The 13,452-nt window shown below is 49.5% G+C and overlaps 1 protein-coding gene across 1 annotated transcript in view; it reads right to left on the bottom strand.

The window, feature by feature from the left end:
- ddb1 (damage-specific DNA binding protein 1) overlaps nucleotides 1-13,452 on the bottom strand; it is a 47,553-nt gene that overhangs the window by 10,540 nt on the left and 23,561 nt on the right. The window contains exons 11-18 of the mRNA XM_082182062.1: nucleotides 11,552-11,627; nucleotides 11,368-11,476; nucleotides 11,111-11,289; nucleotides 10,487-10,650; nucleotides 4,442-4,549; nucleotides 3,974-4,181; nucleotides 3,793-3,888; nucleotides 773-884 (exon numbers count right to left, since the gene is read on the bottom strand). Of these exons, the coding sequence (XP_082038188.1) occupies nucleotides 773-884; nucleotides 3,793-3,888; nucleotides 3,974-4,181; nucleotides 4,442-4,549; nucleotides 10,487-10,650; nucleotides 11,111-11,289; nucleotides 11,368-11,476; nucleotides 11,552-11,627 (1,052 nt within the window). The remainder of the gene's footprint in view (nucleotides 1-772; nucleotides 885-3,792; nucleotides 3,889-3,973; nucleotides 4,182-4,441; nucleotides 4,550-10,486; nucleotides 10,651-11,110; nucleotides 11,290-11,367; nucleotides 11,477-11,551; nucleotides 11,628-13,452) is intronic.

The raw sequence follows: 13,452 nt of genomic DNA, 5'->3' as shown, positions 1-13,452 counted from the left end.
CACTCGACTCACTCGACTCACTCGACTCACTCGACTCACTCGACTCACTCGACTCACTCGACTCACTCGACTCACTCGACTCACTCGACTCACTCGACTCACTCGACTCACTCGACTCACTGCGCTCGCTCAACTCACTCACTGCGCTCGCTCACTGGACTCACTGCGCTCGCTCACTGGACTCACTGCGCTCGCTCAACTCACTCACTCGCTCGCTCACTGCACTCGCTCACTCGCTTACTGCACTCGCTCACTCACTGCACTCATAGCACGCGGTCGCTCCACTCGGTTGCTCGCTCACTCACTGCACTCGCTCACTCAATTCAGTCCCAGCACTGCACTCACTCAACTCGCTCGCTCACTGCACTCATAGCACTCGCTCGCTCACTGCGGTCGCTCCAATCGGTCGCTTGCTCACAGCACTCACTCACAGCACTCGCTCTCTGCACGCGCTCGCACACTCTGCACGCGCTCGCTCGCTCACTCTGCACGCGCTCGCTCGCTCACTCTGCACGCGCTCGCTCGCTCACTCTGCACGCGCTCGCTCGCTCACTCTGCACGCGCTCGCTCGCTCACTCTGCACGCGCTCGCTCGCTCACTCTGCACGCGCTCGCTCGCTCACTCTGCACGCGCTCTGCACGCGCTCGCTCACTCACTCTGCACGCGCTCGCTCACTCACTCTGCACGCGCTCGCTCACTCACTCTGCACGCGCTCGCTCACTCTGCACGCGCTCGCTCACTCAGCCTCACTCACTCACTCTGCCTCACTCACCTGTGTGCTGGCGCTGGGCCGCACCGCTGCTGTTGTTCCACTGGCGTCCTGCATCTCTACTCTACTGGACAGAACTCCGAAACACTGAGACACTTCCTGATAACAGATCCGCCTTCGAGAGAGACAAACATTAGCAGAGTACACACATGAACATGAGATACACACACCTCATGCTGTACTCATACTCAAGCCAAAGCCGCTACAGCAGAGCAACACCAGTTTACAGTGTCCTTGTTACAGGTTACATTATTTCCTACAGTAAACTAACCCTATAGAGGAAGTACATGTTGTAACTCAATATTACTCATTGTTGCTTAAATTTAGAATTACTCTGTAACAAGGACACCATGAAATTAAGTGTAACCGACTAGTGATACTGATTAATTAATAGTGTTGTCTAGGGCTGTACTGTCCCAGTCGATTAGTCGATTAATTGGTCGATACATTCTGGTTCGACCAAAATTCTGATTGGTCGATTTTTTGCCGCGTTCATTTCATCAGTTTTGCTGCGTTTATTTCATCAGTTTTGCCGCGCTGAGGCGCGCTCATTTCATCAGGTGGAAAGCACTAACTGCTAATGGGGGTGTTTTCAGAGTACCCTTGTTTCAATGTAACAGTCTGTCTTCAGAACACCCCCCTTGTTTTCACCTTTTTTGGATTAGCCCAACCCAAGAGAGAGCGATAACTATAGAAGGTTTGATGCTGAATATTATTTATTTAATTGTGAGTGCGTTTAATAGTCAGTCCTCTTCTAACATGTCAACAACAAAGAAATCGACAGTGTGGCAGCAGTTTGTTAAAATTGATAACAGGAAAAAGGTCGAATGCAAAGTTTGCAAGCAACAGTTTTCCACAGCTCGACGACAAACATGACATATCATCTAAAAGTGGTAAGCTCACTTGTCTGCGTTAGCTTGCCCTGTCTGTTTTGAGTAGGCTATATGAACATATCAGAATTTGCATATTTAAATGTTTTAGTGTTATAACCTAACTTTTTTATTTTTTATTTGGAGCCTAATGCGCAATTGCGCTGTGCTGTTGGTTGTGTTAGTTTTGAGCCTAGGATGCTTTATTTTTCAGTTATGCACTTTATTTCGTTTCTGCTCTTGGTTTGTTTAATAAATATTCTTTTTTTATTAAAGTGGACGTGCCTTTTGTGTTTATTAAGAGTAAAAGCTTTAAGTTAATAGTCTATTCGTGTCTCAGCTGCGAAGCTGAGCTCATGTTCAGCCTCGGTGCGAGGACATGCACGGTGAAATGATAGTGTCTGACAGTTATAACTTATTATTATAACATATGACAAAAATAATTGTCTAAATTATGTTGCATATTCCTCAACAGTTCTTGTGATGATATCACTAGTTGACAACATAGTACTGTTTTCGGAAAGCATAAGCTATGATATTGCGCAGGTGCACGTGATGCAACGCTGTCAGAGCCGACAGATTTGAGTGTCAGACTCATTTCAGTGCAAAATAATTAGGTCAAAAACGATTTAATATACTGCAAATAGCCTACTAGTTTTTTATGTTTATTTATAATTCATTTAGGCGGACAACAAGGCTACCAAGTACTGCGCACAGTGCGCATCTAATTAACTTAACGTTTTTTTTTTTTCTACCGTCATTTTTAGTCGATTTTTAGTCGAAAATTTCAGGACTTCAGTCGACCAAGATTTTCTTTGGTTGAGTACAGCCCTAGTGTTGTCACGATACCAAAATTATTGTTTCGATACCGATACCAAGTCAAGTATTGCGATTTCGATACTTTTTCGATACTTTTCCTGAAAATATCATTGCTGTGCTTTATTTTAAAACCGGGACAACATTCTAATCATATAACACACTAATAAATTAACATATGAACAGCAGATATATTAAACATTTGAACAAAATATGAAATATAAAAATATAAAAAATAAATTAGAGCAATGACATTCAAGGTAAAAAAATATATAAATTTAGCAGCATTATCTCATTTATCATAAGAAACATAAGAGCTTTATCTTGATTCTGAACTTTGAATAAAAATATGAACAGCGTTTATATTAAACAATGTTTAATATTGGTAACATATGATAAGCCTCATTGGTGATATATTTGGCATGTGGGGAGAGAGTTGTGGAAGGCCTATACTTCATGTTAAACATAAATATATAGCAGCAAAGACAACGTCAGCAGTGTTGACGGCAAAATAGGCTACAGAATAATTCGTTCTCTATTGAGAGACATTTATTGTATTTATGTCAAAACGTTCAAACATCAAAATGTCATTTATTAATATGTATTCGTGTCAAAATGACATAGAAACATCTTTTCCTATTCTATTTTGCCTGGAAACGTGAAAAATAGGCGTCGGTTCTATTTGTAGCATGCATGCGTTTTCCGCGCGTCTCGAGCTGCGCCCAGACGCGTGTGTCACGCAGGCAGTTAACATGGGAGCCGAAATAAAAACGGACACGACACGCAGCCAATGTGTCGCCGGCCTTGCAAATCTGGAACGCAGTCATTCTTAGAAGTATCGATACTAATAAATTAAGGAATCGTGACGTTTTTAATTTCCGATTTACTTTTGAAGTATCGGTGCACCGTGCAACAGAGCAAGGTAGGCAACGTACTTCCATATGTCACTCCTCGCGTCATCTTTTTCTACGAGTCGTGGACCACTTGTGCTCGCACATGCAGCCATCTCGCTGTAGTGTTTTGTCCATGGTTTTGTCACATGACACTGACAGCGGCAGGTTCTTTGCTGCGTGCGTCAGGAAAAAAAACACAGACGTCCATAATGATAGGGAGGCGTTTTTTTTTTTTTAAAGTATCGATACTGAAAAATGTAGGTATCGTGACGTTTTTAATTTTCGAGTATCGCGATACTTTTGAAGTATCGGTACACCGTGCAACACTATTAATTAATTTACTAAATATTCACAAACCATTTGTATGACGTCATAATCAGGCTTAATGAAATAAATGATTTAGCGATTAATCATTTATATGATGTGTTTCCACGCACACACTCACTTGGGGGACTCGTAGAGCGGCACGGTCCGGATGTGCAGCTTCTGGATCTCATCGATGGTGCCGATGGTCAGAGTGCTGTTATTGGCCAGAGCCAAACTGGAGCAGAAGGAAGAGAACAAACATGTGATCCTACAACATGCAGCTCAGGCTGAGAGTGAACAGGTGAGTGGGTCTGCTGTACCTGTCGGGGTATCCCTCAGAGTTCAGCGGGCACATGTAGTTCACCTCCTTCAGGTTGACGTTGGAGAACACCAGCTTGTGATTGCTGGAGTAGATGACGGTGGGTCTGTCGGAGCAGGCGAACACGTTAGATGTGGAGAGCGAGCGGAACGTGCGCAGAACCGTCGGCTGAGTGCCGAGCGTCACCTTCTTACGCTCACTCAAAACACCTGCACAAACACACACGTGAAGGGTTAGTTCTCGGGAAAAAAACAGTTTTATATTATTAGTCTAGCAGTTTTTGCTGTGGTATTGAAATTGAAATCACAAATTGTGAATTTTCAACTGGTCTAAAATTCTGGTGTCACAGCAATCTTAGATTACAATACAAGGTTACAGTGGTCTAAAACTGTTAAAGAACAGTGAAGTCTTTGGATACGTGTTAGGAATGTAAGTCGCTGGTTGTTAGCAGTGAATGTGTGTGTGTAACCTGTCTGAATGTCCAGGCCGAAGTAGAAGAGTGCCCCGTCTCCCAGTGCACACAGCAGATAGTGACTGCCCTCGAACGTGGTCATGAGGATGGACCGAGGGATGATCTCTACAGGACACAGACAGCACTCAGTGAGACACAAAACAACACATTCATGCTTCAGAAGCTTCTCAGATCCATTCAACACATGGCCACTATACCTCCACAACACAAACAATAACAGCAGCTTCTTAGGGGATGAATTTATAATCATATTTTGAAATGGAATACCAGCATTAATTGAATATGTTGACTTTAAGTGTGACAGTAAGTCTTAAAATGTGTTTAAAGTGGTCATGAATTGAGAAGTCTAAATGTCTTTGATCTTTTGACATGTAAAAGGTTATTGCATTTCAGTTTTTAGAACTGAAAGTTTCCTCGTTAGACCAAAAACAGCTTTTATTGGAACCAAGCTCAGAAAACGACTCCTTCCGGATTTGATGACATTATTAGGTAATAATAGAGCGACTAGAGACGCCTCTGCAGAATCAGATCGACGCCCACTTCTACATCATCACGTCTTTGGCCCCGCCCACCGGCTCGTTAGTGAGATGAGAGAAGAGAGATATAGGAATACTGGACTAGAAATAACATTACCTTCCAAAGGATCCTGATGCTGGGAATGTGTTTATTTATTTTCAACCACGTGAAAGTCTTTTATTTGTTTGTTTGTTCATTCACTGTGGATTCTTAGGAAAATCAGTTGCAATTGATTTACACCTCCGCCCAGCATCTCTCTCTCACACACACACACCTCCGCCCAGCATCTCTCTCTCACACACACACACCTCCGCCCAGCATCTCTCTCTCACACACACACACCTCCGCCCAGCATCTCTCTCTCACACACACACACCTCCGCCCAGCATCTCTCTCTCACACACACACACCTCCGCCCAGCATCTCTCTCTCACACACACACCTCCGCCCAGCAACTCTCTGACACACACACACACACCCCTCCGCCCAGCATCTCTCTCACACACACACACACACCTCCGCTCAGCATCTCTCACACACACACACACACACACACACACACACACACACACACACACACACACACACACACACACACACCTCCGCTCAGCATCTCTCTCACACACACACCTCCGCCCAGCATCTCTCTGACACACACACACACCTCCGCCCAGCATCTCTCTGACACACACACACACCTCCGCCCAGCATCTCTCTCTCACACACACACACCTCCGCCCAGCATCTCTCTCTCACACACACACACCTCCGCCCAGCATCTCTCTCTCACACACACACCTCCGCCCAGCATCTCTCTGACACACACACACACCTCCGCTCAGCATCTCTCTCACACACACACCTCCGCCCAGCATCTCTCTGACACACACACACACCTCCGCTCAGCATCTCTCTCACACACACACCTCCGCCCAGCATCTCTCTGACACACACACACCTCCGCCCAGCATCTCTCTGACACACACACACCTCCGCCCAGCATCTCTCTCACACACAAACCTCCGCCCAGCATCTCTCTGACACACACACACCTCCGCCCAGCATCTCTCACACACACACACCTCCGCCCAGCAACTCTCTGACACACACACACACACACACCTCCGCCCAGCATCTCTCTGACACACACACACCTCCGCCCAGCATCTCTCTCTCACACACACACACCTCCGCCCAGCATCTCTCCCTCACACACACCCACACCTCCGCCCAGCAACTCTTTGACACACACACCTCCACCCAGCATCTCTCTCACACGCACACACCTCCGCCCAGCATCTCTCTCACACACACACACACACCTCCGCCCAGCATCTCTCTCACACACACACCTCCGCCCAGCATCTCTCTCTCACACATACACACACCTCCGCCCAGCATCTCTCTCTCACACACACACACACCTCCGCCCAGCAACTCTCTGACACACACACACACACCTCCGCCCAGCATCTCTCTCACACACACACCTCCGCTCAGCATCTCTCTCACAAACACACACACACACACACCTCCACTCAGCATCTCTCTCACACACACACACCTCCGCTCAGCATCTCTCTCACACACACACACACACACACACACACCTCCGCTCAGCATCTCTCTCACACACACACACACCTCCGCCCAGCATCTCTCTCTCACACACACACCTCCGCCCAGCATCTCTCTCTCACACACACACACACACACACCTCCGCCCCGCATCTCTCTCTCACACACACCCACACCTCCGCCCAGCATCTCTCTCACACACACACCTCCGCCCAGCATCTCTCTCTCACACACACACACACCTCCGCCCAGCATCTCTCTCTCACACACAACCACACCTCCGCCCAGCATCTCTCTCACACACACACACCTCCGCCCAGCAACTCTGACACACACACACACACCTCCACCAGCATCTCTCTGACACACACACACCTCCGCCCAGCATCTCTCTCACACACACACACACCTCCGCCCAGCATCTCTCTCACACGCACACACACCTCCACCCAGCATCTCTCTGACACACACACCTCCGCCCAGCATCTCTCTGACACACACCTCCGCCCAGCATCTCTCTCACACACACACACACCTCCACCCAGCATCTCTCTGACACACACACCTCCGCCCAGCATCTCTCTCTCACACATACACACACACACCTCCGCCCAGCATCTCTCACACACACACCTCCGCCCAGCAACTCTCTGACACACACACACACACACACACACACACACACACCTCCGCTCAGCATCTCTCTCTCTCACACACACACACCTCCGCTCAGCATCTCTCTCACACACACACACACACACACACACACACCTCCGCTCAGCATCTCTCTCACACACACACACACCTCCGCCCAGCATCTCTCTCTCACACACACCTCCGCCCAGCATCTCTCTCTCACACACACACCTCCGCCCAGCATCTCTCTCTCACACACACACACACCTCCGCCCAGCATCTCTCTCTCACACACACCCACACCTCCGCCCAGCATCTCTCTCACACACACACACCTCCGCCCAGCATCTCTCTCTCACACACACCTCCGCCCAGCATCTCTCTCTCACACACACACACCTCCGCCCAGCATCTCTCTCTCACACACACACACACACACACACACACACACACACACACCTCCGCCCAGCATCTCTCTGACACACACACACCTCCGCCCAGCATCTCTCTCACACACACACACCTCCGCCCAGCATCTCTCTGACACACACCTCCGCCCAGCATCTCTCTGACACGCACACACCTCCGCCCAGCATCTCTCTGACACACACACCTCCGCCCAGCATCTCTCACACACACACACACCTCCACCCAGCATCTCTCTGACACACACACCTCCGCCCAGCATCTCTCTCTCACACATACACACACACACCTCCGCCCAGCATCTCTCACACACACACCTCCGCCCAGCAACTCTCTGACACACACACACCTCCGCCCAGCATCTCTCTCTCACACACACACACCTCCGCCCAGCATCTCTCTCTCACACACACACACACCTCCGCCCAGCATCTCTCACACACACACACACCTCCGCCCAGCATCTCTCTCACACACACACACACACCTCCGCTCAGCATCTCTCACACACACACACACACACCCCTCCGCTCAGCATCTCTCTCACACACACACACACCTCCGCCCAGCATCTCTCTCTCACACACACACACACACACACACACCTCCGCCCAGCAACTCTCTGACACACACACACACACCTCCACTCAGCATCTCTCTCTCACACACACACCTCCGCCCAGCATCTCTCTCTCACACACACACCTCCGCCCAGCATCTCTCTCACACACACACACCTCCACCCAGCATCTCTCACATACACACACACACACCTCCGCCCAGCATCTCTCACACACACACACACACCTCCGCCCAGCAACTCTCTGACACACACACACACACCTCCGCTCAGCATCTCTCTCTCACACACACACCTCCGCCCAGCATCTCTCTCTCACACACACACCTCCGCCCAGCATCTCTCTCACACACACACACCTCCACCCAGCATCTCTCACACACACACACCTCCGCCCAGCATCTCTCTCTCACACACACACACACCTCCGCCCAGCATCTCTCACACACACACACACACCTCCGCTCAGCATCTCTCTCTCACACACACCCCTCCGCCCAGCATCTCTCTCACACACACCTCCGCCCAGCATCTCTCACACACACCCCTCCGCCCAGCATCTCTCTCTCACACACACCTCCGCCCAGCATCTCTCTCACACACACACACACCTCCGCTCAGCATCTCTCTCTCACACACACCCCTCCGCCCAGCATCTCTCTCACACACACCTCCGCCCAGCATCTCTCACACACACCCCTCCGCCCAGCATCTCTCTCTCACACACACCTCCGCCCAGCATCTCTCTCACACACACACACCTCCGCCCAGCATCTCTCTCTCACACACACACACCTCCGCTCAGCATCTCTCTCACACACACACACCTCCGCCCAGCATCTCTCTCTCACACACACACACCTCCGCCCTGCATCTCTCTCACACACACACACACCTCCATCTCTCTCACAAACACACACCTCCACCCAGCATCTCTCTCTCACACACACACCCCTCCGCCCAGCATCTCTCTCTCACACACACCCCTCCGCCCAGCATCTCTCTCTCACACACACACACCTCCGCCCAGCATCTGTCTCTCACACACACACCTCCGCCCAGCATCTCTCTCACACACACACACCTCCGCCCAGCATCTCTCTCACACACACACACCTCCACCCAGCATCTCTCACATACACACACACACACACCTCCACCCAGCATCTCTCTCACACACCCCTCCGCCCAGCATCTCTCACACACACACACAAACCTCCGCCCAGCATCTCTCTCACACACACACCTCCGCCCAGCATCTCTCTCTCACACACACACACCTCCGCCCAGCATCTCTCTCTCACACACACACACACACCTCTGCCCAGCATCTCTCTCACACACACACACACCTCCGCCCAGCATCTCTCTCACACACACACACCTCCGCCCAGCATCTCTCTCACACACACACACCTCCGCCCAGCATCTCTCTCACACACACACACACACCTCCGCCCAGCATCTCTCTCACACACACACACCTCTGCCCAGCATCTCTCACACACACACACACACACACACCTCTGCCCAGCATCTCTCACACACACACACACACACACACCTCCGCCCAGCATCTCTCTCACACACACACACCTCCACCCAGCATCTCTCACACACACACACCTCCGCCCAGCATCTCTCACACACACACACCTCCGCCCAGCATCTCTCTCTCACACACACACACACACCTCCGCCCAGCATCTCTCTCACACACACACACACCTCCGCCCAGCATCTCTCACACACACACACACCTCCGCCCAGCATCTCTCTCACACACACACCTCCGCCCAGCATCTCTCTCTCACACACACACACACACCTCCGCCCAGCATCTCTCACACACACACACACACACACACCTCCAGCCAGCATCTCTCACATACACACACACCTCCACCCAGCATCTCTCTCACACACACCTCCGCCCAGCATCTCTCACACACACACACACACCTCCGCCCAGCATCTCTCTCTCACACACACACCTCCGCCCAGCATCTCTCTCACACACACACACACACACACCTCCACCCAGCATCTCTCTCTCTCTCACACACACACACACACCTCCGCCCAGCATCTCTCTCTCACACACACCTCTGCCCAGCATCTCTCTCACACACACACACACACACACACACACACACACACACACACACACACACACCTCCGCCCAGCATCTCTCTCACACACACACACACACCTCCACCCAGCATCTCTCTCTCTCTCACACACACACACACACACACACACACACACACACACACACACACACACACACACACACACACACACACCTCCGCCCAGCATCTCTTTGTGCAGTGGACTGAAGCAGGGCAGTTTCAGCAGGCGGGCCGAGATGTCGGTCCAGAGTCCCACGGCACAGATGCTGGATTCTCCTGCGCTCTCGCCCAGAGGAGTGATGTCCAGACACGCCACCTCGTGCTCCATCTCCGTGGAGCTGCAGGACACACACACACACACATTACCACCGCTGGCATGCTCAGAGTTTAGCATGAACATTTCACAACAGGAGTTCGATTGGCTGAGCTCAAGAGTCCTGATCTTCTCCATGTGTGTGACCAGACCTCAGTGTGCACTAGTGCTGATTCACCATCATCACACTGATACTATGCACATTATAGATCTGCTTGAGTTCTCCTGTGAGGATCTGCAGGTGATACAGTGAGTGTGTGTGTGTGTGTGTGTGTGTGTGAGAGATCACCTGATCTGCTTGAGTTCTCCTGTGAGGATCTGCAGGTGATACAGTGAGTGTGTGTGTGTGTGTGTGTGTGTGTGTGTGAGAGATCACCTGATCTGCTTGAGTTCTCCTGTGAGGATCTGCAGGTGATACAGTGAGTGTGTGTGTGTGTGTGTGTGTGTGTGTGTGTGTGTGTGTGTGTGTGTGTGTGAGAGATCACCTGATCTGCTTGAGTTCTCCTGTGAGGATCTGCAGGTGATACAGCACTCGCCCCACTGCAAGCACCACCTGTGTGTTGTTACACGACGCCACGCTGATGTTCCTGCCCTGCGGCTCCTTCCACTCGCTCGCCAGAGCCTTGCTGTCCTGAGTGACCAGGCGTACGGAGCCCGACGTGATCTAAACACACACACACGTCACCACACAGGCTTCGAACACCACCCCTATCCAGTGTGCTTCAGGTGTGTGTAAGCGCACCTGTATGAGCTGCTGATGCGCTACATTCCCACAGAAGAACGTCTGCTGATTATCCACAAACCCCGGCAGCTCCGTCTCCTCTACCTCCTCTCCGCTGAGCATCAGCACCCTGACACACACACACACGACAGTGATGAGCATGCGAGGTGTAGTTCAGCTCTGGACTGAAGTAAACTCAACTCACCTGGTCTGACCGACGAAAGACAGAACCAGCATGTCATCAGTGTTTCTGCTCGACTCTGAGCGCAGCGGCCACAGTCCTGAAACACACACACACACACGGTTACTCTGCCACGCCTCACAAACACACACAGTATTACTCTGCCACGCCTGCCAAACACACACACACACACACACACACACACACACACACTGTTACTCTGCCAGGCCTGGCAATAAACAAAGCACATTTATAAAAGTGACCCACAATATAAAGATACAATTAAAAAACTCAGAGAAGGTACGGCTACAAAAATTAATTTAGTTGTAAGATTATTCCCTTTATTATAAAAAAGCGGCTTGAGGAGTGGTTACCAGCAGAGCTGTAGTTTGTTTATTAAGCGTGCAGGGCAACCACCCAGTAGAGCATTACAATAATCTAGCCTTGATGTCATGAACGCATAAACTAACTGTTCCGCATTTGTCAATGAGAGCATATGTCGTAATTTACATATATTTTTAAGATGGAAGAATGCGGTTTTACAGACACTAGACACGTGACTTTCAAATGAAAGATTGGTATCGAAGAGCACACACACCCACACACCCACCCAGGTTCCTCACCGACCACGAGGACTTGACAGAGCAGCCATCAAGTGTTAGACAGTATTCTATGTTATTATGTGAGGAAGTTTTTTGTCCAATAATTAGAATCTCTGTTTTTTCAGAATTTAGTAGTAGGAAATTACTAGTCATCCAATTTTTATATCAGCTGTGCATTCCATTAATTTTGTGAACTGGTAAGTTTTGTCAGGGTGTGAAGAAATATAGAGCTGAGTATCATCAGCATAACAGTGAAAACTAATGCCATGCTTCCTAATGATATCTCCCAAGGGTAGCATGTACAGAGTGACAGCAGCGGTCCTAGTACTGAGCCTTGTGGTACGCCATACTGAACTTGTGATCGATAAGACATCTCTTCATTTACTGCTACAAACTGATAACGGTCAGATAAGTATGATTTAAACCATGCTAATGCAATTCCAGTAATGCCAACATAATTTTTGAGTCTATTCAAAATAAAATTGCTGGAAAATAGTCTCAAACGTTTGTCTCTCAGTAACGTGAGACAGCTAGCAGACGGTCGGTTTAGCCAGGTTGTCAGCTTCCTGACCTGAGCCCCAGTTTGTCATGTTTGAGCTGTAAGACTGAGAGACTATGTGCCATATTACTAGAGAAAAGAGCAGCACCATCCCAGGAGGGGATCTCGAACTTTGAGAGCTTCCTCTGTTTCTCTGACTGAAAATATAACTTTCGGGAGAGTGCTAGTGTTAATGATCATTCTTTCTTAATGTGATGTTAAACCGTGTCCTGACTACAAATAAACAGAAAAGGGCATAGTTGAATTAAGTACGTGTATCCTCTCTCTTTTGTGAAATAACGGTAAACCACTATTTCTGTGTGACTAATGTGCAATCCTGACACAAAGTAATTCATTATGATCCATGTATCACTTATTATTGTAACCCTATGGTAAAACATCGATGCTTAGGTTTTAAATCTCGAAGTAAACAACAAAAATGGCAGCAAACGGCCACTTTTATCATGTTTTATCATGTTCATTTTGCGATATCGCTAGTTTCCAGTGATTTCTCTCTGATAAAACTTCCATTTTTGGTGAAATAATGTGTGTGTGACGTTGTTCCAGAGAGGCGTGTTACGGGTGTGTTTTAGTGAAGCGCTGCGGAGCTTCAGGCCTGACGGTGGAGAAACAGCAACAGTTTTGGGCTCGGTGTTCCTGACCCGAGGCTATTAGCCCAGCCGCCTGTTTAAGCCCTGCTCACACTGGCCCGACAGTAGAAAAACTGAGGACACGGTTCACACACACACACACACACACACACACACACACACACACACACACAC

The sequence above is a fragment of the Leuciscus leuciscus genome, assembly GCF_965113295.1.
Source record: "Leuciscus leuciscus genome assembly, chromosome: 10".
Classification (NCBI taxonomy): domain Eukaryota; kingdom Metazoa; phylum Chordata; class Actinopteri; order Cypriniformes; family Leuciscidae; genus Leuciscus; species Leuciscus leuciscus.
This window is presented reverse-complemented; position numbering and strand designations above follow the sequence as displayed.